Genomic DNA, 26,945 nt, shown 5'->3' with positions numbered 1-26,945 from the left:
AGTGTTCCAGATTGTCAATGCATTGCCTGAAGATACCATGATGTGCTCCAGAATGTTCCTTGTGATAGCATGCTTCTCACTCTTGACCTGCTGCACACATGTGTGGATTCTGGACCAAAGTCGTAAGCCATGTCAAGGACTCGGTACCGAAATGGAAAATACAGGACAATCTCAGCAGGTCTGACAGCATTTGGGGAGAGAATGGGGCTAATATTTTGCGGCAAGATGACTCTTTGTCAAAGAGTAATTCAAACTCGAATCGTTAGCTCACTTCTCACTCCAGAGATGCCGTCAGACCTGCTGAGATTGTCTAGTATTTTCTGTTTTTGTTTCAGGTTCCAGCATCCGCAGTAATTTGCTTTAATCTTCATGGACCCAGAAGCCTGCCTTTTACATTTCATGGTGGGTCAAACGCGGGTGGTGTGAAGGACTGCCGCAGAAGAGAAATCATTGTTACTGTCAAGATACCAAGGGCATTCAGCCTTGTCTGCTGTGCTGCCTGTGGTCTCCCATTAGCTGCCTGTTGAGGAAGTGAAATCCAATTCAGTTTATAAAAATAGCTGAGTTCCATTGAGGTGCTGCAAGGCAACATATGTGCAGATAGCGGCAAACTACACTATGTGGAAGTCTGCAATCCACGAAAACTGTCATTATCGAGATATTGAGATGAAGTTGTGTCTCTTTGTATGGAAAGTCTCAGTGACATCCCTTGTGCAGCGGTGCACTGCAGCCTGCAGGATGTTGCCTATATTTACTGCAACAGCCTGGAAGGATCCAGGTGCACAAGTGTTATGAGCCATGGGCAGTGATGTCCTTGCCCTACTTTGAGCTTGCATTTGTGGCTGCCACATTTGTTAGATTCCATACAGGATCGCCTTTGTAAGGCAAAGGTGTCTCGTACATTGATCCTCACTGAAGTTGAGGTAAGAAATTTGTTCCCGAAAGAACTTAAGTGGATGTGGCCTCCAGCTGAGAAGTCTTCTCCCTCTTCTCATTTAGCAGCTGATTCCGCACTGCATGACCTCTCTTTATTCTCCCAGTCATGCTCAATCCCCATAGGACACTTCAGCCAGCCACCAATGTCTGGAGGTAGTTCCTGACTGCTTCCAAAAGGGCTAGTTTCTGTTTATCCAGCCAAGCACAATTAAGACCGTGTTGATTAGAGTGCTCAGTCTGCACACATGCATCAGTTGTACACATGCATTTCAGACCCCATTTTTGAACATGGTGCCTTCTTGGTGTGGTAAAAGACGGATGCTCCATAGACCACACACCTGCAGGCTCTTTATGAATCTAGTTCTGACAAAAACTCATTCTGATGATAGGCATAATCGAAGTTTGAAAATGAATGTGATGCACGACCTCCGACCACGAGGTGGCATTGTAAACCCATCACATCACCATGTGATCTGGGAGTAGGGGGTTGATCATGCTGGGAGGTATACGTATTTGCAGTAGTTCCACAAGAGTTGTTTATTGTTAGTTGTTTGTTAGTTAATTTATCCTAGTTATCTGATCACAGTTTATTCTATAATAAATTATTTTAAACTACATGTTCTATAGTACCTCTTTCACTTCGGCCAATCTACAGAACATGACAGTCACCTCAACCTGGAACATTAACTCTGGCCAGGATTTTCCAGTCCTGTCCGAAGTTGACAGACATTTGGCTGGTCCGGCCAATTTTCCCGTCCCACTCATGCTGATTTCTGCTGTGGGCGGAGCTGGAAAATCCTGGCCTCAGATTCTTTCCACAGCTGCTGCCTACTTCACTGAATATTTCCAGCATTTTGTTGTTATTTTGAATTTCCTGTACATGCAGTATTTTGCTTTTGTTATAAATTTACTTTTTCACACTGTATTGGAGTTAATCCCTCCGGTTGTGTGAAATTACCCTTCCCAGTTGGTGTTTTTGAAGGCAGGTCAGATCCTGGTTCTGAATTTATACTACAGCCTTAGTGTTGCTATAACATGTAAAGCCACTTCACAGAGACACTGAATTTACAGTATAAAGACACCCAAAACCTATTTTCACTCATTTCCCCCAGTTGTGCTAATATGGGAGTGTGGTTTTCAGTATGAAACCAAATTACTCCTTTTGCAACCTAATCGAGACCTGGTTGTACAATTATCTAGAAATCATACTTTACTTCTACCTTTTGATTTGGATGGTCAGATAGTAATTATTAGAATTGTTAATGTACCATTTGGGCACAGTACTGATTTAATGACCATAAGTGCATGTGGACTTGCTATTGATAAAATATTTGTTTCATAGATACACCACAACTTTGCAACGTCACTGTGACACAGTAATGTAATGGGTGAGGATTCAATACCATTATGGGAAGTTGTGAATAGAATTTAATAAATGTTGGGGTGATTTGTGGTCTCCAGAAGAGAAAATGGTAATTGCTGAAATGTTCACAACTTAGAGGAAGGAAATCTGCCACCCCAACTGTTGTTCTAGTATGTGACTCTAGCCCCATCCTAAGTGGTTGACTTTGTAAACTGCTTAGTTGTACAAATGTTTGGAAGGTGCAACAGAGATATAGATGCTCAAATAAGTTCACAAACATCATCCTTCTCCTACATGAAATATGTAGATAGCAGTGCTCTGCAATGGTTCCACTATGGACCTCTCCCCTGTCAAAACAGGTGTCCAACAGGGTTAGTGGTATGTCACTGTGCCAACACTATGATAGCACTCCTGTCCCAGGTGTGTTAATAACATGCTAAAGCTCTGATGGTAAATTCTTCAACCGTAACCAACTAAAGATTAAAACCAAGATAACAACACTTTCTGTAATAGAACGATAGTATTCTGGCGATGCACTAGTCAGTGCTCATACTGAAGAAAAACTGCAATAGATAGTTGCCATATTCACCAAAGGCTATGAGAACATGGGACTTACCCTAAACCCCGGATAGACTGAAGTCCTCTGCCAATTTGTCCAAACTGAATCAAATCTAAGGCTTTCAATTCAGAGATTCATGGTGAATTGTTGGAAAATGTCCGATCCCGTACCAGCCTCCCCGGACAGGCGCCGGAATGTGGCGACTAGGGGCTTTTCACAGTAACTTCATTGAAGCCTACTCGTGACAATAAGCGATTTTCATTTCATTTCATTCATCTGGTGGATGGGGTGAAGGAGGACTTGAAGAGATGGGATGTTCTCCCACTGTCGTTGGCGAGACTGTTACAGGCCAGTGCTTAGAAACTCCAAAGTATGTTCTGAAGTCCTGACCTACAACCTTTATGTTGAATTTGGCTAGGGTGAGCACAAAAGCCTTCCCTTCAGGTGTGATTTAACAGTCTTCCCAGACACTTTAATCAAAATAAGTTTTATTCTAAGAACTGAGTTAACATAATATATATATATATATATATAAACAAACAGCAAGAATTCTTATAAATTACAAACGTAAAGACACCCCACAACTGCAGTAATCTATGTATAACACTTAATGAATTCCCCCTTAACTGTTCCAATTCAAAAACAAAATCCCATAAACCAAAAACCCCTTTTCAAGGGCGTGGCCGAGCGCTCTGCATTCTCACTTGAATAAGACTGGCTTTTCCTGAGATTCTGACTCCGTCTCACTAGCAAGTTTAAACCTTTCCGGACGGCAAACTGTATATTTTAGGTTACCAAGGCAGATAGCTATAATCAAGGTTTTTTTTACTGAAATTAAAATGAAATAAAAATTGCTTATTGTCATGAATAGGCTTCAATGAAGTTACTGTGAAAAGCCCCTAGTCGCCACATTCCGGCACCTGTTCGGGGAGGCTGTTATGGGAATCGAACCGTGCTGCTGGCCTGCCTTGATCTGCTTTCAAAGCCAGCGATTTAGCCCAGTGTGCTAAACAGCCCCTGGAATAGATACTAGAATAGATATTTAAAATGAAAATAGAGAAAGGCCAAAACACTTCTTTTCTGTCTGAAAGCAGCCAAATCTGAAAGTGAAACTAAAACCTCAGTCAAAGCTCAGCTCCACCCACAAAATGACATCACTGAAGCCATGTGATAAGATAAAAACCTTTCTTAAAGGGACACTCCCATGACAGGACAGATTCAGACTGAAGAGGACAGTCCTCCCAAAGTTTTTTCTTTGTCTTTAAGAAGCTCCTGATCTTCTTACCTAAATCTTTTTTTAGGAGGGTAAGCAGAATGATTTCAGATTTTACATGGGTGGCGAAGGTACCTAGGACTCGGAGGGTATTTTTGGAAGGGGACAGGCTGTGGGTTGGTTTGGCATTACCAAATTTGCTAAACTAATTCTGGATAGCGAATGTGGTCAAGGTTCGGAAGTGGGTCATAGAGGAAGGATTGGTGTGGGGACGGATGGAGGAGGCTTCATGCAGAGGGACAAGTCTAAGGGAACTGATGATGAATATATCTTCTGTTCTCGCTGGCAAAATACTCCACAAGGTGGTTGCAATGTTGAGGATCTGGAACCAGCTCAGGCAACATGTTAAGGTAGAGGGCATGTCGTTGTGGACACCGATCTGTGATTATCATAGATTTATCTCAGCAGGGCTGGACTCAACGTACAAGATGTGGGGGGGGGTGGTTGAGAGGGGTTAGAATGGTTGAGAGATATTTTCTTGGAAGAGAGATTCGCAGAATTGGGGGAGGTAGTATAGAAATTCCATCGGCCGAAGATGAATGGATTCCGATACTGCAGATCAGGGATTTTGTGAAAAAAGAGTTAGCCAAGTTTCCACAGTTGTCACCCCCCCCCCCCCCCCCCCCCCCCCCCCCCCCGATGGAAAAGATTGTGCCTGAGGACGGGATTGGGGAGGGCAAGGTCTCTGCTATTTATGGACAGTTAATGGAAAGGGAGAAAGCCTTGTTGGAGCAGATAATGAGGAAGTGGGAGGAGGAGGAGTTGGGTGGGACATTTTGAAGGGGTAATTTGGAGTGAGGCCCTGAGGAGGCCTCAATATACTCGTGTGCGAGATTGAGTTTAAATCAATTTAAAGTGGTGCACAGAGTGCACGAGGCAAAGCATGAGTCATTTATTTCCGGAGATGGAGGATGAATGTGGCCGATGCTCCAGAGGGCCGGCAAACCTCACCCACTTGTTTTGGTCCTGTCCAAAATTGGTGGTGTTGTGGGAATCCTTTTTGGGAACTATGTCAGAGATTTGGGGCTGAAAGTTGCTCCAAGCCCGTGGGTGGCAATATTTGGTGTCGCGGAGGATCCGAGACTGCAGGTGGGGAGAGAAGCTGACGTGTTGGCCTTTGCCTGCCTGATACCCCAGAGGAGGATCTTGTTAGGATGACGAGCTCCGGAGCCGCCTAAAGCAGGTGGATGAATGAATGACTTGGCAGAACTCCTGCATTCGGAAAATATGAAGTTTGCCTTTTGGGGATCAGAGGGAGGTTTCCACTCGAGGTGGAAACAGTTGATCTCCTCTTTAAAGATTGGTAAGAGTTAGCGGGAGGACCCAGAAAGACCGTTTAGAAATTAGAAAGCTATTAGTGAGGTAGGAAGTCAGACAGATTATTTTTTTCACTGAATTATAGGATTGTGAATAAGTGCAGGAAAGACTTGTGAAGCAGTCCAGATCAGTGAATTGAGGAGACAACTGTAATTTTGGATAGAGGGCTGAAGGATGTGATGAATCAGATGGTTTGACCTGGAAAAAATGGGTTAGCTTACTTTCGGCAGTGGCATTTTCATATTCTGACTATTGTGCTAAGCTTATAAAATTTTATCTTTCCTTGCTATTCTCTGTTCAAATATTTAAGCACCTGCCAAAAGAACCTTGTAACGTGACATCATTTGATGATGTCTATCGTGAAGATAAGCATCCCAAAAGCAGCAATAACTTTTAATTCAAAAATTCCTTTTTTAAAAAATCAGCATTCTTGAAAACACAAATGGAAATTTTAGTTTAGTTTTGTTATTGATTTCTTTACAAATAATACAAAGTAATTCCTAGGTATTTATTGAATATTGCTTTGCCATGGCATAGTTCACATTGGAGAATATGGTCACTTGTGCATATCTCTGTCTTCATGCTAGTTTCTCTCTTTTGTCTGATCTCTGCCTCCCTCTCATCTCTTCCTTGTACCCTTCATCCCCACAGCCCTACTTTAACCTTTGCCGTTGGTCTTTTTCTGTCTTATTATTTCTTCACTAGGTTGAGGTGGATGATAGCGAGATAAAAAGCCATCAATAACAGCGGGCTGAATTTCAGATGTGGGTTGCAGGGAAAGTGGATCATTCAGTGGCCCCTTTCTCACCCATCCTCCTCCTCAAGATCCTGAGGGAACTTGATAGGGTAGATTCTGGGAGGACGTTTCCTCTTGTGGGGAGATTAGATATTAGGAGAGTAAGAATAAGAAGTTTTCCGTTTAAAATGGGGGTGAGAACCTTTCTGTCTAGGTGTTGCGGGGTTGTGGAATTACCTTCTGCGGAGAGCGGCGGTGGCTGGATCATTGAATTTATTCAAGGCGGAGTTCGATTTTTGTTCAACAAGAGAATCGGGAGGGGAGGGAAGGGGGTTAGACAGGAAAGCGGAGTTGAGGTCACAGCCAGATCAGCCATGACTTATTGAATGGCGGAGCAGGCTCGAAGGGCCAAATAGCCGACTCCTGCTCCTGAATATTTTAACCCCATGTTTTAAGTCATTCATGCCCCCCCCACCCCCACTCTTTGAACTAACAACTGCACTCCAATCTCTTCAACTCCCCCTTATTCAACTATCACCAGCCCCTAATCTCTCATTCACTCCCTGGTTTTACTTGCTCCCTCCCAGTAAGCTGATTTCTCTCTTTCCCATCATCTATTCTCCCTTTCTATAATGAGGAAAAATGCACTTAATTTACCAAAGTTAACATATACTGGGTGTTATCCAGTTTACGATGCAGCTGTCATTTGCACATTATGTTGCTGCCTGTAATTGGAGTCTTCGTTGTTGTCGCTTAGTGCTAAATGGATGCTTTATAGGTATGAGTTGTGTCTCCTCTACTGTATTATTCAGTTGTGCACTTAGCTAAGTTTATTAGTTATGCATCAGCAATAATTAAATACAGTACTGTAACATTATACTGGAGATCAAGTAGCTGAGGGATCATATTGTGCTTTTCAACACTGTAATATCACTTTAGTTGGAGTATCAAGCACAACCTTAAAATGCAAAACTTCTAACAATGGATCTCTACTTTCAAATTCTGAAGCCTGATAATAGCTGTCAGGAACTTATTATTCATCACATTGAAGTAAATAGATGATAGAAGTGCATGTTGTATTTTTCAAGATATGAAATGAAATGAAAATCGCTTATTCTCATGAGTAGGCTGCAATGAAGTTACTGTGAAAAGCCCCTAGTCGCCACATTCCAGCGCCTGTTTGGGGAGGCTGGTACGGGAATTGAACCGTGCTGCTGGCCTGCCTTGGTCTGCTTTAAAAGTCAGCGATTTAGCCCAGTGTGCTAAACCAGCCCCAGTGCCCAGACCTTCCAGTCTCTGGATGGTCGTACCCCAAAATCCTCGAAAACTGAGTTAAAATGAGAGACTTTGCTTGGTTCCAAGTCACTTAGTTGAATAGTTACCCAGGAAAAGTTAGAACTAAAACAAGTTCCAACTCCTGGATAACTGTGCTACTAACCCCCCCAATTCTCCACTGGACCCCCCTCCTCCCCCCCCTCCTCTCCTCCTCCCCCCTCCTCTCCTCCTCCCCCCCTCCTCCCCCCCTCCTCCCCCCCTCCTCCTCCCCTCCTCCCCCCCTCCTCCTCCCCTCCTCCCCCCCTCCTCCTCCCCTCCTCCCCCCCTCCTCCCCCCCTCCTCCTCCCCTCCTCCCCCCCTCCTCCTCCCCTCCTCCCCCCCTCCTCCTCCCCTCCTCCCCCCCTCCTCCTCCCCTCCTCCCCCCCTCCTCCTCCCCTCCTCCCCCCCTCCTCCTCCCCTCCTCCTCCCCTCCTCCCCCCCTCCTCCTCCCCTCCTCCCCCCCTCCTCCTCCCCTCCTCCCCCCCTCCTCCCCCCTCCTCCCCCCTCCTCCTCCCCTCCTCCCCCCCTCCTCCTCCCCTCCTCCCCCCTCCTCCTCCCCCCCTCCTCCTCCCCCCCTCCTCCTCCTCCCCCCCTCCTCCTCCTCCCCCCCTCCTCCTCCTCCCCCCCTCCTCCTCCCCCCCTCCTCCTCCTCCCCCCCCTCCTCCTCCCCCCCTCCTCCTCCTCCCCCCCTCCTCCTCCCCCCCTCCTCCTCCCCCCCTCCTCCTCCCCCCCTCCTCCTCCCCCCCTCCTCCTCCCCCCCTCCTCCTCCCCCCCTCCTCCTCCCCCCCCTCCTCCTCCCCCCCTCCTCCTCCCCCCTCCTCCTCCCCCCTCCTCCTCCCCCCCTCCTCCTCCCCCCCCTCCTCCTCCCCCCCTCCTCCTCCCCCCCTCCTCCTCCCCCCCTCCTCCTCCCCCCCTCCCCCTCCCCCCCTCCCCCTCCCCCCCTCCCCCTCCCCCCCTCCCCCTCCCCCCCTCCCCCTCCCCCCCTCCTCCTCCCCCTCCCCCCCTCCTCCTCCCCCTCCCCCCCTCCTCCTCCCCCTCCCCCCCTCCTCCTCCCCCTCCCCCCCTCCTCCTCCCCCTCCCCCCCTCCTCCTCCCCCTCCCCCCCTCCTCCTCCCCCTCCCCCCCTCCTCCTCCCCCTCCCCCCCTCCTCCTCCCCCTCCCCCCCTCCTCCTCCCCCTCCCCCCCTCCTCCTCCCCCTCCCCCCCTCCTCCTCCCCCTCCCCCCCTCCTCCTCCCCCTCCCCCCCCTCCTCCTCCCCCTCCCCCCCCTCCTCCTCCCCCTCCCCCCCCTCCTCCTCCCCCTCCCCCCCTCCTCCTCCCCCTCCCCCCCTCCTCCTCCCCCTCCCCCCCTCCTCCTCCCCCCTCCCCCCCTCCTCCCCCCCCTCCCCCCCCCCCCCCCCCCTCCTCCCCCCCCTCCCCCCCTCCTCCCCCCCCCTCCCCCCCTCCCCCCCCTCCCCCCCTCCTCCCCCTCCCCCCCTCCTCCCCCTCCCCCCCTCCTCCCCCCCTCCTCCCCCTCCCCCCCCTCCTCCCCCTCCCCCCCTCCTCCCCCTCCCCCCCTCCTCCCCCTCCCCCCCTCCTCCTCCCCCTCCCCCCCTCCTCCTCCCCCTCCCCCCCTCCTCCTCCCCCTCCCCCCCTCCTCCTCCCCCTCCCCCCCTCCTCCTCCCCCTCCCCCCCTCCTCCTCCCCCTCCCCCCCTCCTCCTCCCCCTCCCCCCTCCTCCTCCCCCTCCCCCCTCCTCCTCCCCCTCCCCCCCTCCTCCTCCCCCTCCCCCCTCCTCCTCCCCCTCCCCCCTCCTCCTCCCCCTCCCCCCTCCTCCCCCTCCCCCCTCCTCCTCCCCCTCCCCCCTCCTCCTCCCCCTCCCCCTCCCCCCTCCTCCTCCCCCTCCCCCTCCCCCCTCCTCCTCCCCCTCCCCCCTCCTCCTCCCCCCTCCTCCTCCTCCCCCCCTCCTCCTCCCCCCCTCCTCCTCCTCCCCCCCCTCCTCCCCCCTCCCCCCCCCCCCTATTATATAACGTTGAAAATAGTAAAACCACTGTCTTTCAAGGAGTATATTTTACAGTATGGGCAATTTTGTTTTTTTGAAATGATTTTTCTTTGATGGGGTATGGGCATCTCTGGCAAGGCCATCATTAAGGTCCACCCCTTAATTACCCTTGTACTGAGTGGCTTGCTAGGTCATTTCAGAAGGCAGTTAAAAGTCATCACTTTGCTGTGGGTCTGGCATCACATGGAAGCCAGACCAGGTAAGGACAGCAACATAGAAAATGGAAGCAAGAGGAGGCCATTTTGTCCTCCGAGCCTGCTCCGCTATTCATTATGATCATGGCTGATTGTCAAGTTCAACCCTTATCCCGCCATCCCCCCCCCCCCCCCCCCCCCCATATCCCTTAATTCCTTTAGCCACAAGAGCTATATCTAATTCCTTCTTCCTTCTTGAAATTACACAACATTTTGGCCTCAACTACTTTCTGTGGTAGCGAATTCCACAGATTTACCATTCTCTGGGTGAAGAAATGTCTCCTCACCTCAGTCCTATAACGTTTACCCCCTTATGCTCAAACTACGACCCCTAGTTCTGGACTCCCCCCACCATCAGGAACATTCTTTCTGAGTCTAAACCTGTTAGAATTTTGTAAATTACTATGAGATACCCTCTCACTCTTCCAAACCTTAATGAACTAGATGGGTCGATAAAACAATCAATGATAATTTCATGGTCACCATTACTGAGACTAGCCTTCAATTCCAGATTAATTGGTTAATTGAATTTAAATTCCATCAGCTGCTATGGTGGGATTTGAACTCAAGCCTCTGGTTTAGCAGCCCAGTGACATTACCGCTATGTCACCAATCTGTATATCGGTTCCATGCTGCCTTATACATTCCTCTAGATGATATAGACAGGTTCTTGGATATTCTTTGATATTTACTTGCCTCGCTTGATAATTACGCAGAACGTTAAAAAAGCATCACCACTGCGTATTGACCCTAGCTCACAGCTCGTGATATTGGCAGTGTCTTACTACTTCTAAATATCATTGTTTAGTATTGCAGAACCTCAAATGTTTAACAGCATATTTTGTATTTCTACTGACATCCTTATCCTTATTTTCATTTTCTTTTTAATAATTAAACCATCGCACCTAAGCATAACCACAATCTCCAAACTGGCACTTCTAAGGGTGTCTTAACATGTCAGTACCCCCCATCCTTTTGTCTAACCAATTCTTCAGTGTTTCTGAAACCATCATTTACTTAAGATTGTAATCTACCTCATCTCTTGAAAGTGATATTAATTTGTTCTACAATTATATGCTGTACTTTTAGCTTTGAGGCTTCGTAAACTAAAGCTTGGGAGATTAAACCCTTCATTTATAGCCTGTGAAGCTGTGTTTATAACTGTTGCAGGATTCATCGATAATGGTGCAATAAATCCTTTTTCGGCAGCAAGTATTAAAATTGGATTTCTTCTGGCATTTTGCATAAATCTACTTCATTCTTATCCTATTGTCAGAACAGTAGCAGGGGCTAATTAGCGAACCACTGTTGGTGTCACATCAGGAAGATCAAAGATGCAATTTTGATTTCCTGCAGCAAACTCCTCTCCTTCTTTACTGACTGCATTCCTCCTTTCCAGCCTCTCCAGGTACTGAAGCTAAACCAGGCTGTGCAAAATCTTAACGTTCTTTTGAACTCAGATCTGAGCATTTACTCAAACATCCTATCTGTCACCAAAGCAACTTACAGGATTGCTTGCCTTTCCTCAGTCCCTCAAACGTTGAGATCCTTATCCATTTTTTCACCCTCTAAACAAGATTTATTCTGGATCCCCCTAATCGGACTCTCTCAATCCCCTTCCAAAAGCTTTTTAAAAACCCATTTGTACTTTGTACTAAGTCGAACACACCTGCCCATGCTGACTTACACTGGTTCCCATATTGTATTAAATCTAAAATCCATATTATTTTCTTCATAAGGATAATGATGTCAGTAGAAATAAAAAATATCCTTCCTTGCCTGCCTCACCATGTCTTTGCAACCTTCTTCCAGCCTTATTTCTCTTTCCACACCCTTCTATTTTCTTACTTCATCCCTTGTGTGCTATACCTTGTAACATCACATAGATCTTTTCAGATGTTGGAACTGCCTCGGGGATTCTCAGTTCTTCCAACTCTGTCATTTTTTTTTTAAAAAGCTTTTCAACATTTATCCTTTCCACCAGGTTTTTGTTTATCCATCATAAAATTTTCCTCCATGGCTCAGTGTCAATTCCTGGATCAGTTTCTAGTTGGGACTTTTTTTACTACGTAATGTAGTAATGTAGGTTATCATAGACAATTACAATTGATTGCCATGCTTATTCACTATTTGTAGTTGAGCATTGTTTCTCCAGCTGCCATTAAAAAAAAACAACCAAGTGCCCACTGGCCGCAAAATGAATTTTGAAGGAATAACACTTCCAGATTTGAGCAGTACTCAAAAGAAGTGCCATTTTTCGATAATCTAGTCTTTTTTGTGGGGTGAGGGGAGCGAAAGAGGAACGGTGTCAATTTTTAATCAAATGATGTTGTGATGTGTTTAAGATGGTGACCGAAGTTACTGAACCACTTCTGTGTTCAATATGGCTATAGTGCTATGCAGTGCAATTAGAGTTTCATTTCTACCACAATGCCACATTGTGCTAATCAGAACACATTCGAAATATGGTAATAAAATGCAAAATGCTAGAAATTAATTCATCTGCATCTTAAATAGAGAAGACAGATTTGTATTTTGGTTGTTGACTCTTCCTTCGTACTTTAAGATAGGAAAGCCTCTAAAATATGTTTTTAATTGGGTGGCATGGTGGCAGTGGTTATCACTGCTGCATCACAGAACCAGGGTTCAATTCCAATCCTGGGTGACTGCTTGCGTCGAGTTTGCATATTCCCCCCCTTGTCTAGGTGTCCGGTTCCCTCCCACAGTTCAAAGATGTGCAGAATAGGTGGATTGGCCATTCAAGGTTGTTCCTTAGTGTCCAAAGATTGGGTAGGGTAGGAGGTTACAGGATATGGTAGTCAAGGAGGAATCCAAAAAGAAGAGTAAAAAATGGTTTATTTTCTACCCTTGGTTTAGGAAAAATACATACAAGCAATAGTCCAAGTCCCAGCCGGGACTATTCTGGAACCCAAGCCCCGACCTGGGCTAGGCTTTATCCTGTGGAATTAACAAACCTAATGATGGACTTCTGCCCCTCAGCAGGGGAGCTCGTACTCATAATCAGGTTGGCCTATAACAAGGGGATAGGGCGGGGGAGTGGGCCTAGGTAGGGTTCTTTCTGAGGGTCGATGTAGAGCCGATGGGCCAAATGGCCTCCTTCTGCACTGTAGGGATTATAGGATTCTAGCTTTTTAAAAATTGGGAGGGTATCAGACAAGCAGATTAATGGATTGAACAGCACGTGGATGGAAGCAATTGCCATGCCTGCGCGGACCTGAGGACATTACAAATTTTTGAAAAACTATTTTATATTATAATGGACATGATTGGACTTTTAAAATGGACTGCAGGTGTCACCTGCCCGCATACAACTGCAATGTTTGTAAAGCTTCTAGAAGGTTCCAAGTGGATTACAAATAGATGTGCTTAGACAACCCCTCTGTGGAATTCCATACCTGCCATTGTCCAGGACTATTCAGAGAACACCGATTGAACTCAGACTTGAAAGATATTTGGGAATCCAAATTATAAATCCAAATTATAAATTAGATTGCCACTTGCCTTATGTGCAACATGATTTGGCATTTTGCTTGGGTTGGGCGTGGAGGGAGGTCAGATGATACAGCAGGTGTGGTATTATAACTATCAGCATTACAAGGGTTAATGTAGTTGCATGCATAGCCACTAGAGGGAGAAGAGAGTACTATAAAAGCAGTGATGGGGAGGAGTAACCTTAGGGAAGAAGTAAGCAGGCGACAGCTAGAACGAGATCAGAGCAGTTAGTGTGAGAAGGTTAGATTCAAGTTACACCAGTGAGTGAGATTGGCAGTAGGTGAGTGTAGTTAGATTTTATTGATTAATTCTGTATTCTAATAAGGACGAAGTGTCGAAATCCAGTTTAGTAGTGGAAATAAAATCATAGCTTTGTTCAAGTAAAAGCTATACTGTGGTCTTTGTGAACACTACGCAATCCATCCTAAATAAGCAACACAAAGAACACCATCGGGGGCAATCTTTGCTTGTCTGCCATTAATATAGAAAAGGCAGGGCAATCTGCCTACAGTCAGAACCATCTTGAAACACTGGAGAAAAGGACAACAGCTTGAACTCCGGGAGAGACACCCAGAAATAACTGCTGTAAGTAACTCGGCAGCTGAAAGTGCCACACCTGCAATACCGTAAAATCAAAACATTAAAACTCTCCCTTCCCTGCACCCAGTTTCATCTCCTCAACTACCTGTGAAAGCAACCTGTGGTAATTCTCGGCCTTTTCTTAAGATGAAGCAACATCTCCATTTCAGAAGGCCAAACCCCCATCAAACAATAAGAGACTGAACTTGATTTGTTTTGTCTTCATCTGTAATTAGTCTTTGTGTGCCTGAGTGGTATTGTGTTTCCTTAAGTAACCTCCAGAACATGAGGGTAGAAACAAACTAATCTTTTATTTACAAATACAAAAGGCTTTTTCTTAGTTATTTGAAATTGACTCACTCACTTCCAAGGGTAGGAAATACATGAACATAGACAAAATGATCATGGGCAACTTTGGGGATACACCTACTGTCAAAACACAATCAAATGATTGAAAAGAGCAATAGAACATGAAAATACCTAAAGTGGCAAAAGGGAACAGGAAGATCCCACATGAGAAAGCGAAAGGAATCTCGCCAGTGCAGAAGGTTGACCGTTAAGAAAAATAGTGGATGTTAAAGCGGCAGATTGAACCAACTCTACTGCCGCATTAAGGTACAGGCCTCTGTCCCTTGGTATTTTTTTTCATGGGATATGGGTATCACAGCATTTATTGCCTATCCTTAATTGGCCATAAACATTTCAGAGGACAATTAAGAATCAGCCACATTACTGTAGATCTGGAGCCACATGTAGGCCAGGTAAGGATTTCCTTCCCGAAAGGACATTGGTGAACCAGATGGGTTTTTACAAAGAAACGTTGATAATGTCATGGTCACCATTACTATTACAATCAATTTCAGATTTTATGAACTGAATTTAAATTCCACCAGCTGTCATGGTGGGATTTGAACCTGTGTCCCCAGAGTATTATCCTAAGCCTCTGAACCACTAGTTCAGTGACACTGTCAGTATGCCACCGTCTCCCCTGCTGTGAAGAATAGTAAGCATGACCATAGGATAATGGAAAAATGAATGGAGGCAGAAAATCAAATGTGATAGCAAACTAGCAAGTAATATAATAACATATTGTGGGAACTTCTAAAAAGAAGAGATTAGTCTCGGAGGTTGTTATAGGGGAAATTATAATGAGGATAAGGAAATGGAAGACATGTTGAACAAATATTTTGTCTCTGTCTTCATCATGGAAGACACAAGAACCAAGTGTCTATTGAGAGTGAAGGACTTTAGTCCAGTTGCAGTAGCGTAGTGGTATTGTCACTGGACTAGTAATCCAGAGACCCAGGACAAGATGTGGAGACCTGGGTTCAAATCCCACCACCCTAATGGCAATGAAATCATTATCGATTGTCATAAAACCCCACTTGGTTGACTAAAGTTCTTTAAGGAAGGAAATCTGCCGTCCTTATCTCGTCTGGTTTACATGTGGTTGACTTTGAAATGGAGGGCAGTTAGGGATGGACAATAAATGCTGGCCCAGTCAGCAATGACCACATCCCCTGAGCAAATTTAAAAAAAAGTTAATTTGAGATGGGAAAAAGTACTAGAAAAAGCCTTAAAGCTGACAAATCCTAGGATATTAAAAGAGGGTGGGTGTAATCTTCCAGCATTCCCTAAGTTCTGGAATAACCCAATGGAGCACATACAACATTGTTATTCAAGTGGAGAGAAAGCTGGGAATAACCCGCCAGTTAGTCTAACGTCAATCATCAAAATAATTCTGGAATCATTATGAAGGAGGTGGTAACTCAGAAAATCTTAATTAGGCAAAGTCAACATCCTTTTATAAAAGTTAAATTGTGTTTTAACAAATTTATCAGAACTTTTTCAGGGTATAACTAGCAGGACAGAAAAAAGAAAATCAGTGGATACTTGGATTTTAAAAAGGCAGAATTTGAAAGTAGTGAGGTTATGTTAAACCGTATGGGACTTTGACAAAGCTGCACTAATGTGCTAGTTCTGGTCTCTATGCTATAGGAAAGGTCTGTAAGCACTGGAGAAAGTACAAAAAAAAGATTTGCTAGAACTGAGAGATTACAGCTGTCGGGATAGACCAAAATTTAAGGGCTTAGTTATTTTAAAAGAGAAGGCTTCAGAGGAAACCTGATGAAAACTTTTAAAATCATGAAGAGGGTAAATGTGAAGAGAATATTTCCTAAGGGTCAACAAAACAAGATGCTTGTGAGTAAATCCAAAAAGAAAATACGAAGAAGTTTCTTTATTCAGTGATTGGTTAGAATGTGGAACCTTCTATCACAGAAAGTGATTGAGGCAAATGTCTGCAAAAGGAAACTAGATGAGTACATGAGAGATAAGGGAATGGCAAGATATGCTGAATGGCTGCAATTAAGTAGTTAGACGGACTCTTGTATAAACAACAGCACAGACTAGTTGGACTGAATGGCCTGATTCTGTACTGTTTATCATTATATCTTTTCCAATTAAGGAGCAATTTAGTGTGGCCGAACCACCTACCCGGCACATCTTTTTGAGTTGTGGGGATGAGACTCACGCAGACACGGGGAGAATGTGCAAACGCAACACAGACAATGACCTCGGCAATGTGAGGCAGCAGTGCTAACTACTGCGCCACCGTGCCGTCCTGTACGTATATATTCAATGTAATTGTGTATAATTTAACAAGGGGAAAACTTTAGATTCAGGGGAAGGAGTGTGGCAGGAACCATTGAAATAACAGTCTGCTTGGACAATCTGAACTGTGTATCTGCGGAAGAGGTAGAGATGGAGCTGCTTGAAGTAAAGGAATTGAGATGGGAGGTAGGAGTGGGAGTACTCCAGAAGAGAGAAAATCACTGATAATCTGAGAAATTGTTTATTTTTCAATATTGGGCTCATGGTTAGGGGAGATGGGAGAAAGATTCAGGAAATGTGCATACCTTCTGCGCTATGACAGTATTTCTATAAGATTCTGTAAGCACAGTATTTCGATCTATGTCGGGAAAAGAAGTTTAAGCATAAATGGAAAGTAGAAATAAACTGAAAATGCAAATTTGGATTTCAACTATTTGATCACAGAATAATGGATACTTGGAATAATCTACCAAAGGACTAAAGGCAAAAACAATGAAGTCAGTCAAAATGTAATTCAGTCCCATGATGGAAGTAATGTGCAGGAAGAATGATTTTATGTTTGGTATTTCTTGTTTTTCCTTGCGCTCACAAACGCTTGGGGTCTCTCTTCCTATCAGTAATGTTGGATTCAAAGGTACAGGTCCTCTGTACAAAGATTTTCATTTTTGCTGTCATATTGCATGCAGTCTGTTGAAATTTGCTCTGGCGCAAAACAAAAATCCCGTTTTCTCCGAATATAAAAGTTTGGAAATCTTAATTGTAATGTGATTGGTATATTTCTAAAAAGAATTGTCTTTTATTTTGCAGATCAATGAGTTAAGTCATGTCCAAATTCCAGTTATGTTGATGCCAGATGATTTCAAAGCCTACAGCAAGATAAAAGTGGATAACCACCTTTTCAATAAGTAAGTTTATTGCTGTACATTGTTTTTAATTAAGTTGGAAAGCATGTTTTGTATTAAGTGCAATGGAATGTGCTGTGGTTTAGATTTTTGCTATAGCATTGCATGGTAGTGCTTCCACATATAAAATGATGTGGGACAGTTCTCCCTCACAGAGGAGGAAATGAGTCAACTTTTACTTGGTGCTGACTTGCCATGCGTTTCTAAGAGCTTAAACTTACAATCAGAGGTGTAACTATATTGCTTGGGGGAATGAATTTCATTTGCTTGCATTTTTTAACAATCCATATGATTTGTGGGTTGCATTGAATGATCAGTTTGAATGTTTTTGTTTGTGAATTCCTGACTAAAATGTTGCTTTGTTGCTATATTTTGCTTGGATTTAGACTTTTATTTCCCAGATTCACACATTCCTGTTTTTTCCCGAAAGTTTTTAATTTTGTGGAAAGCTTCACCCATTACATAGCTCTGGATTATTTGTTATGCAAGATCATGGGCTGCAGATAGGTTTTACAGACCAGTGGCCAGAATTCCCTGGCTGGTTACTTTGGTGTGATTCTCTGGTCTAGCTGGCAGTGCATCCCTGCCATGATTCCTGGTGGTGTGGGGTGGCTTCAATGGCAATTCCCATTGACAGCGAATGGCGTGCCGCCTCCCACCACCGAGAAATACGTGCCTGGGGGGCAGGAGAATCCGTCCAGTATTAAACATAGAACAGAGAAAAATAGAGCACCAAACAGGCCCTTTGGCCCACGATGTTGTGCCGAACCGTTGTCCGAGATTAATCATAGATTATCATAGAATTTACAGTGCAGAAGGAGGCCATTCGGCCCATCGAGTCTGCACCGGCTCTTGGAAAGAGCACCCTACCCGAGGTCAATACCTCCACCCAATCCCCATAACCCAGTAATCCCACCCAACACTAAGGGCAATTTTGGATACTAAGGGCAATTTATCATGGCCAATCCACCTAACCTGCACATCTTTGGACTGTGGGAGGAAACCGGAGCACCCGGAGGAAACCCACACACACACAGATTGAAGAATCTTGGTAACTTGAAGTGAGCTGTCTCCCTCTTTTTCTCTTTCATTCCCACAAAACTAACATCCCTCAGAAGCAGATTGATCATAGGCAAAATACTAGATTCTCTGTAGAATTGGAGGGCTGTAAAACTGGGGGTTTGGGTGGGGGAAATTAGATTATTATTCTCCAGGTGAGCATTTTAAATTTAAAGCTTTGAGGGGTCAGATGCCCATGTAGTTTAGAAAGGTCAGAGAGAATAGATCAGTAGGTGCAGGATAAGTTACAAGCAGCAGAGATTTGGAAGAGCTGAGGTACACAGCAGGTGGAGGGTGAGAGGTCAACCTGAAATTAATAGAATCAGGCAACAAAAGGAACCTTGAATATAGCTACCAGAACAAGAGTAAAGCTAAGCTGGGGTAAAAGTACTGTTGATATGTTGCTTAGAGACCATTACAAGCACTTAACATCAAAGGCCTACATAACAGCTCACTCAGCTAAATCGCTGGCTTTTAAAGCAGACCAAGCAGGCCAGCAGCACGGTTCGATTCCCGTACCAGCCTCCCCGGACAGGCGCCGGAATGTGGCGACTAGGGGCTTTTCACAGTAACTTCATTGAAGCCTACTCGTGACAATAAGCGATTTTCATTTCATTTCATTTCAAATAGTCACCTTCAACTTGACCGTACTTCCTGAACAGATAGAAATTTTCACCTTCAACCTATGAATATTCATTGTGAATATTGTCATGTTAAAAAGCAGAAGGGTGGTGCAGTTAATTCCCTGCACCATGCAAGCCCCAAACGTGCAACTAAACTATGGAGATGATTCTCCGTTCAGGAGACTAATTTCTCCCACCGGAATAGAATTGCTCCTGGTCTGTGCTGACGCCAGGCGCGGCACCCAGGAGCAATTCCCTCTCCCTTTGCCATATAGGTTTATGACTGGCAAGGAGTTTAGGGAAGCCATTGGAATCCCAGTATCAGGCTGCCATTTTGAGCAGGTGGCCCGATATCGTGCCCAGCGGCTTTCCTCTGCCCCCTCCCCCTCTCCACCACCACCAATGATAAGTAGGGACAACCCCCTCACCACCACAGGAATTGCAGGGCACCCTCACCCACAGCACATAGAAGGTGGACCAACCACCCCATCAGAGACCACCCCCCCCCCCCAATCACAGACCCTCCCCATCAGGGACCCCCATCACTTAGTTTATCAACATTTCTTTGTAATGTAACACTTCCATCTACAGTACCATCTGTCTGTGTCATCAACAAATGTGGATATGTAGCTTTCTGTTCCATCATCTAAGCCATTAAAAAATATGGTGAGTAGTTGAGGCTGCCACACAGACCCCTTGTGGGGGCATCACTATTCACATTCTGCCAATAAGAGTACCTGCTGATTATCCATATCCCTTGCCGCCTGCTGCTCAGTCAATTTCCTATGCAGTTCACCAATTTGCCTTCAAATCCATGGGCTTCAATTTTAGCTAACAGCCTCTTATGAGAGAATTTATGAAGTATATTCTGGAAGTCCATATAAATAACATCCATAGACAATCCCCTGGTCATTACTTTAGCTACCTCTGCAAAATTCTTTCTGATCTGTCAAGTATGGCCAACACTTTACAAATTCATACTGGCTCTCTTTGTCCAGCTGAAAACTTCCAAGTAATTCCGTTCTCTCTCTCTTTCCCCCTCTCTCTCCACGCCCCCCCCCCCCCCCCCCCCCCAAACGCCACCACCACCATCCGCCAACACATCCTTAAAGCCAGACCCGATGAATGATAAGTAAAGCATTATATTAAAAGTATAGCACGTATGTATATATTGTAGGCAAAATTAAGACTAATTCTACCCACCCCCACACTATCTTAATCTGCTTCATCTGCACTTGGCCTTGACTCGTGTGCGTTTCTTTTTTAAATCAATTGCATAATTTTCTTTTATATTGTATTAATAAACAATTTTGTTCACTCCATAACTGGTTGGCATGAGCTTATTTATTTGTACAAACAATATCTAAGAGATTTAATTTATTTACCAGGGAGAATATGCCAAGTCACTTTAAGTTTAAGGAGTACTGCCCTATGGTCTTCCGAAATTTGAGAGAGAGGTTTGCAATTGATGATCAGGATTTCCAGGTAGGTCCACGTTGCAACCACTTGATAACTGTGACAGGCATGACAATTTCCTGATCAAATTCTCTTCAGTCACTCAGTGAATTTGTTTGGTATGATCACTCAGCTGATCCAATGCTTAACGTATTTGCGAGGTCTTGGTCTCCAATCACATTGACTTCTTTTTTAAAATTGCCTCAGCCAGTTTAAGATTATTTTCTGGGGGCTAGTGGGTGCTATGTGGGTGCTTATTGGAAGCCGTTTTTAAGGTTGAAATTAAAGGTTGGGGGACGTGATTCAACGGCCGCATTGTGCCCGGCGGGGATCCAGGTGCGTGAGTTAAATCACGGGAGAGGTCGAAATCGGGATCCACGCAGGACACTAATTGGTTCTCAATCTAACCGTGACGATCTCGTTGGCAGGTCTTGGACCCCGCCTCGATGTGGTGACACACAATTGAAACCAATTAAGAGCGATCTCTATTTCATTAATGAGATGGAAGCCCAATCTAATGGCCTTCGGGAACTAACCGGCTCCCCAGTGAGAGGTTGTGCGGGCGCCATTTAGTACTCCTATTTAAAACTGGGAAGCTAGCGCAATAGCTGCTGAGGAGGTGAGCAGCTATTTCCAGTCCCCGGCATGCAGCCCATGGGGTTGATGTCCCAGCGCTCAAAGTAGCGCGGGAGGAGGGGGGGGGGGCATAGATAGGGGGTCACCCCTTGTGGGGGAGCGGGGAACGGTGAGGAGCATCTACAGGGCCTACAGGCCATCCTCCAAAATTGTGCATATCCATATCTGGGGCAACTAGAGCTGTCTTGTCTGTCTGTCCTACCAAACACTTCCAGGACAGAAGATGTTTGTGGTTATATGCTGAGGATTACTTTAACTTCCTTTGGCTATGACCAGGTGCTGGCTACACATCTGAAGGTTATTGCTAATAAGGAATTGGCCTTCTTACTTTGAGAGCACTTCACAGCTGCAGGTTGTGTTTGCTACTTGCTCCTGTTGGAGGCTGCTGATTCCTGGAGGCTGCTGATTCCTGGGGACTGCTGATTCCTGGGGACTGCTGATTCCTGGAGGCTGCTGATTCCTGGAGGCTGCTATTGCTGTTTCCTTCTGTTTCTGTAGCCAGAAAGAAGGACAATTGTTTCTAAAATATCTGGGTCCTGAAACACTGGGCTCAGGGAGATGTATGAGTCCAGAAGGCAATCCAGTTTAAAGTAAGACGACGTGGTTGGACCTAGTGTGCGACATTGTTCCAAATGGGCCACTTGACAATGCCGTTGAAGAAATGCTTTTGCAGATTGCTTTTGTTGCTGGTGGGGTGAGTGCTGCATGTAACTGGCACGTCACCGCGGGTTAAACACGCTGAAAGTCAAGGATGTTCAACTGCACCTTTAGCGTCAGTGAAATATGTAAATGTCAGGATTTGGCTCCAGTGGGATTGTGCTGTGTGGGTGGGCCTACATAGCTGCGCCTCCTGGATGGAGAATGGCACAAACCCCTGCCCGAACCAACCCAACATCTCGAACCGATAATCCCATTTGACCTGGTTAAACGCCTTCTCGCGTCCATCGCTATCACCACTTCCGCCTCTCGGCCCTTTAAATGCATCATAATAACATTAAGCAACTTCCATACATTCATCATAGAATTCACAGTGCAAAAGGAGGCCAGTAGATTCACCAACAACTGCTGACCCTTCACAAATCCTGCCTAGTCTTCACCTATCACCCTCTGCACACAATCCTCTATCTGCATCGCCAGCGCCTTCGCCAACAAATTGCATCTTCATTCAACAGTGAGATCGGGCAGTGCGATCCACACTACTCCATGTCCTTGTCCTTCTATAAAATATTGACATCTGCAACAGCGTGGAGGGCGAGTTCCCCTCTCACCATTGACTCATTGTACATCTCAACTAGAGGGGCCCCAGCTCCAACCCAAGCTTCTTATAAAACATGATTGGGAACCCATCCGGCCTCAGGACCTTCCCCACCTGCATAGACCCCACGCAATCCATCACCTCCCTTGGCCCAATCAGGGTCCCCAGTCCCTGCAACTTTGTCTCCTCAACCTTCGGGAATTCCCACCCGTCTAAAAACTGCCTCACCCCTTCGTCCCCCACTGGAGTTATACAGCCTCCGATAAAAAGCCAACAAAATGGCGGCATGGTGGTGCAGTGCTTAGCACTACTTCCTATGGCGCGGAGGACCCGGGTTTGATCCCAGTCCTGGGTCACTGTCCGTGTGGAGTTTGCACATTCTCCCCTTGTCTGTGTGGGTTGCACCCACAGCCTAAAGATGTGCAGGTTAGGTGAATTGGCCATGCTAAATTGCCCCTTAATTGGAAAAAGAAATTGGATACTCTAAATTTATTTTTAAAGTGCCAATAAAAACCCAGTTCACCACCTCCGGCTGCGATACCATCGTGCCCCTCTCGTCTCTCAACCATCTAATCTCTCAAACCGCCGCCTGCTTCCTCAGCTGTTGCACAAGCATGCTGCTTGCTGTCTCCCCAACCTCATATACTGTCGCTCTGGCTCTACACAATTCCCCACTGCCATTCCTGTGGACACCACCTCAAACTACATCTGAAGTATCTGCCTCTCCTTTAGCAACACTTGTCCAAAAACAAAACAAAAACATTTGATCCCGGAATACACCCGGTGCACATGCGAGAAATATGAAAACTCCTTCACCCGTGGCCCCTTAGCCATGTCCCCGACCCCCAAATGCCCTATAAACTCCAATACCTTTTTTGCTCTAGCCAAAATCCTCATGGACCTAGGGCACGACCGATCCAACCCAGATATGTTCTAACCTATCCCAGTTGGCAGTATATAGTTGTATGACTTATGGATCATATTTCAAAGACTTGATGCTGTTAGGTGGCCATGTTTATTGTGCTGTATTGGACTGCCAATTTATGAGCCAGATGTTATTTTCATCATCCAAATGCTTCATCAATTTAACCCATTTCTGATATTTTGAGTTTGACTTAACTTTGTTTTGTAGCTGACAGTGGAATTTCAGAGAAGTCCTAAATCTCTTGTGAAGGTATTTGAAAATACCTTCGTAAACTAAAACGCCTGCTAAGACATAGGGCCCCACAAACCTCCATTCAGTTCTTCATGGTTAAAACATTTAACAATTTCAGAGATGCATTAGAGGGATACACAGCCACTGTCAAAGGTTGGAGTGGTGGGAGTCATGGGCCTCAGGTTTGTAGAACCTATAATATTGCCTTGCAAAGCTTAGTCTGCTTTTTGCCGGGAATGAGAATGGCTGCACAAGCTAAATCTGGTCCGACTAGTGGACCAAATGAAGGACGATTTTCAGAGATGGGACGCGCTGCCGCTGTCACTAGCTGAGAGGGTGCAGACAGTGAAAACGGCGGTCCTCCCGAGATTCCTGTTTGTGTTTCAGTGTCTCCCCATCTTTATTCCAAGGTCCTTTTTTAAACGGGTCAATAAGGTAATCACTGGCTTTGCATGGGCGGGCAAGACCCCACGAGTTTAAAAAAAAGGGGATTCTTGAGTATGGGGGGGGGGGGGGGGGGGCCTGGTGCTGCCGAACTTCAGTAATTACTATTGGGCGCGAACATAGCCATGATCAGGAAGTGGGTGGTGGGGGGAGGGTCGGCATGGAAACGTGTGGAGGCGGCTTCATGCAAGAGCACCAGCTTGCAGGTGTTGATAACAGCGCCTCTACCGTTCCCGCCAGCACGGTACTCCACCAGCCCCTTGGTGGTGGCGGCCCTGAGGGTCTGGGGGCAATGGAGGAAGCATGTGGGAGCGGAGGGAGCATCGGGGTTGTCTCCAATCTGTCATAATCACCGGATTGCCCCGGGAAGGATGGATGGAGGGTTTCGGAGATGGCAGAGAGCAAGGATTGAGAGGATGGGGGATATGTTTATAGAGGGGAGCTTTCCTAGCCTGAGGGAGCTGGAGGAGAAATTTGGATTGGCGCGGGGAAATGAATTTAGGTACCTGCAGGTGCGGACTACCACCAAGGGGGATGCAAGACATGGTAGTTTCTAGAGTGTGGGTGGGAGAAGGAAGGGTCTCTGACATTTACAAGGAACTCATGGGGTCGGAGGAGACGCAGACTGAGGAGTTGAAGCGCAAGTGGGACGAGGAGTTAGAAGGATGGTCTCTGGCGGATGCGTCGAGTAGAGTCAACGCATCCACAACATGTGGATCAGGCTCAGCCTGAAACAATTCAAGGCTTACATGACAGTGGCAGGTTCTTTGGGGTAGAAGATAGGTGCGCAAAGTGTGCGGGAGGGCCAGTGAACCTTGTCCATATGTTCTGGACATGCCCAAAGGGGCTGTTTAGCTCACAGGGCTAATCGCTGGCTTTGAAAGCAGACCAAGGCAAGCCAGCAGCACGGTTCGATTCCCGTAACAGCCTCCCCGAACAGGCGCCGGAATGTGGCGACTAGGGGCTTTTCACAGTAACTTCATTTGAAGCCTACTCGTGACAATAAGCGATTTTCATTTTCATTTCATTTCAAAGCTGAGGGGATTCTGGCAGGGGTTTGCGGATGTCATGTCCACAGTGTTAAAAACAAGGGTGGCACCGAGTCCAGAGGTGGCGATTTCAGAGTCTCGGAAGATCCGGGAATCCAGGAGGAGGAACATAGAACATAGAACGATACAGCGCAGTACAGGCCCTTCGGCCCTCAATGTTGCACCGACATGGAAAAAAAACTAAAGGCCATCTAACCTACACTATGCCCTTATCATCCATATGCTTATCCAATAAACTTTTAAATGCCCTCAATGTTGGCGAGTTCACTACTGTTGCAGGGAGGGCATTCCACGGCCTCACCACTCTTAAAGTGGTGACAAAAGAGGCAGACGTTCTGGCCTTTGCTTCCCTGGTAGCCCGGAGACGGATATTATTAACTTGGAGGGACTCAAAGCCCCTGAAGTTGGAGACCTGGCTATCTGACATAGCTAGCTTTCTCTGTTTGGAGAAAATCAAGTTCGCCTTGAGAGGGTCAACGTTAGGGTTCGCCCCGAGGTGGCAGCCGTTCGTCGACTTCTTTGCGGAAAATTAACTGTCAGCAGAAGGGTTTAGAAGTAGGGGGTTAGTAAAGTGGGACCTGTAAGGGAGGAAGATGGCTTTTGCACTATGTTTATAAATTCATGTACATTGTTTATTTTGTTGTTGTAAAACTATAAATACCTCAATAAAATGTTTATTAAAAAAAAGAAGAGAGCTTGTGCTCTAGTGTCTGGAAAACCTCCATCTAACCCAGGTGAAAGTAAACTGCTCCAGGCTTTTAAAGGTTCTGGATGAAATAATTTTGGGGACAAAATGGACGTTTTAATTTGCACCTAATGGTGCTATAAATGGCAGAACAATAACAGAGGTAAGAACTTGAGGAACATACTCCATGCGTAGCTCGATGTGAGGATGAGAACGTTGGAATTCTAAAGCAGTGAGCTTAAATACTCTTGCCTGACTTTACATTTTCTTATTTTACCTAATCTGGAATTAATTAATGAATATCGTGAGTGCTTTAAGCAAGAAGCCTTTTCATATCATATCCTTCAAATTAACCAGAACATCGTATTTTCTAAAACACAGAATGTTGATTTTTCTTAATGAATGTGATTGATTCCCTTCGACTTGCAGATTGGCAGGACCTTTGTTCTGCAGCAGTATACTTTTGTTGTAGCTCTACATACTAACCTTTGTTTTAATTTTCACTGCAGCAAAGTCTGTTGCTGTCTGGAATTAAATTATGGAATGTATTTACATTCTATTGCAGTAGCACATTAATTTTTCTCTGCAATGTAGGTATAATGCAATTTTTTTTGTGCTTCAGAGGTCAGTTGTTGCTTTATTGCCTCTTGTACATTTGTGTTCAAAATATCTACACTTGAGCCTGTCCAGGAGGCGGAATGAAGTGTGTTGAGGATGTTGTTTCAATAGCCTTAACATGTGTATTCTGGCAAAGGGGAAAGGCAATATACACTTAATATTACAGTTCCATAGAATGTGCAAGGACAGAAGGATCTAGGAATTGACATGCATACATCTTTGAAGGTGGCAGGACAAATTGAAAGTGTAATTAACCAAGCATGCCTTAGGTTTGATAAACAGAACCAATGAGTACAAAAACAGATGGATCACAGTTCTGGTTAGCATGCTTTAGGAAGGATGTAAGAGTCCTTGAGAGGATACAGTGGAAATTTACCAAGATGGTTCCAGGGATGGGGGAATTTTGTTTGGAGAAGCTGGGGTTGTTCTTCAAGCAAGGGTATTTGAGGAGCAAGCTGATGGAGGTGTACAGAATTATGATAGGTTTAGATAAGGTCAACTAAGGAAAGCTGTTCCCATTAGTTGACAGTACAAGGTCGAGGGGACAGTGATTTAAGGTTTTGTACAGAGATTTAGGGGGCATATGAGGAAGAACCTACACAGTGAGTGATAATGATCTGCCTATGAGG

The 26,945-nt window shown here is 45.6% G+C and overlaps 1 protein-coding gene across 2 annotated transcripts in view; it reads left to right on the top strand.

The window, feature by feature from the left end:
• pip4k2aa (phosphatidylinositol-5-phosphate 4-kinase, type II, alpha a) overlaps positions 1 to 26,945 on the top strand; it is a 269,625-nt gene that overhangs the window by 117,022 nt on the left and 125,658 nt on the right. For both annotated transcript variants that reach the window (XM_038798108.1, XM_038798107.1), the window contains exons 2-3: positions 17,242 to 17,339; positions 20,407 to 20,503. In XM_038798108.1, the coding sequence (XP_038654036.1) occupies positions 17,242 to 17,339; positions 20,407 to 20,503 (195 nt within the window). The remainder of the gene's footprint in view (positions 1 to 17,241; positions 17,340 to 20,406; positions 20,504 to 26,945) is intronic.

This window comes from Scyliorhinus canicula, chromosome 5 (genome assembly GCF_902713615.1).
Source record: "Scyliorhinus canicula chromosome 5, sScyCan1.1, whole genome shotgun sequence".
Taxonomy (NCBI): Eukaryota; Metazoa; Chordata; class Chondrichthyes; order Carcharhiniformes; family Scyliorhinidae; genus Scyliorhinus; species Scyliorhinus canicula.
This window is presented reverse-complemented; position numbering and strand designations above follow the sequence as displayed.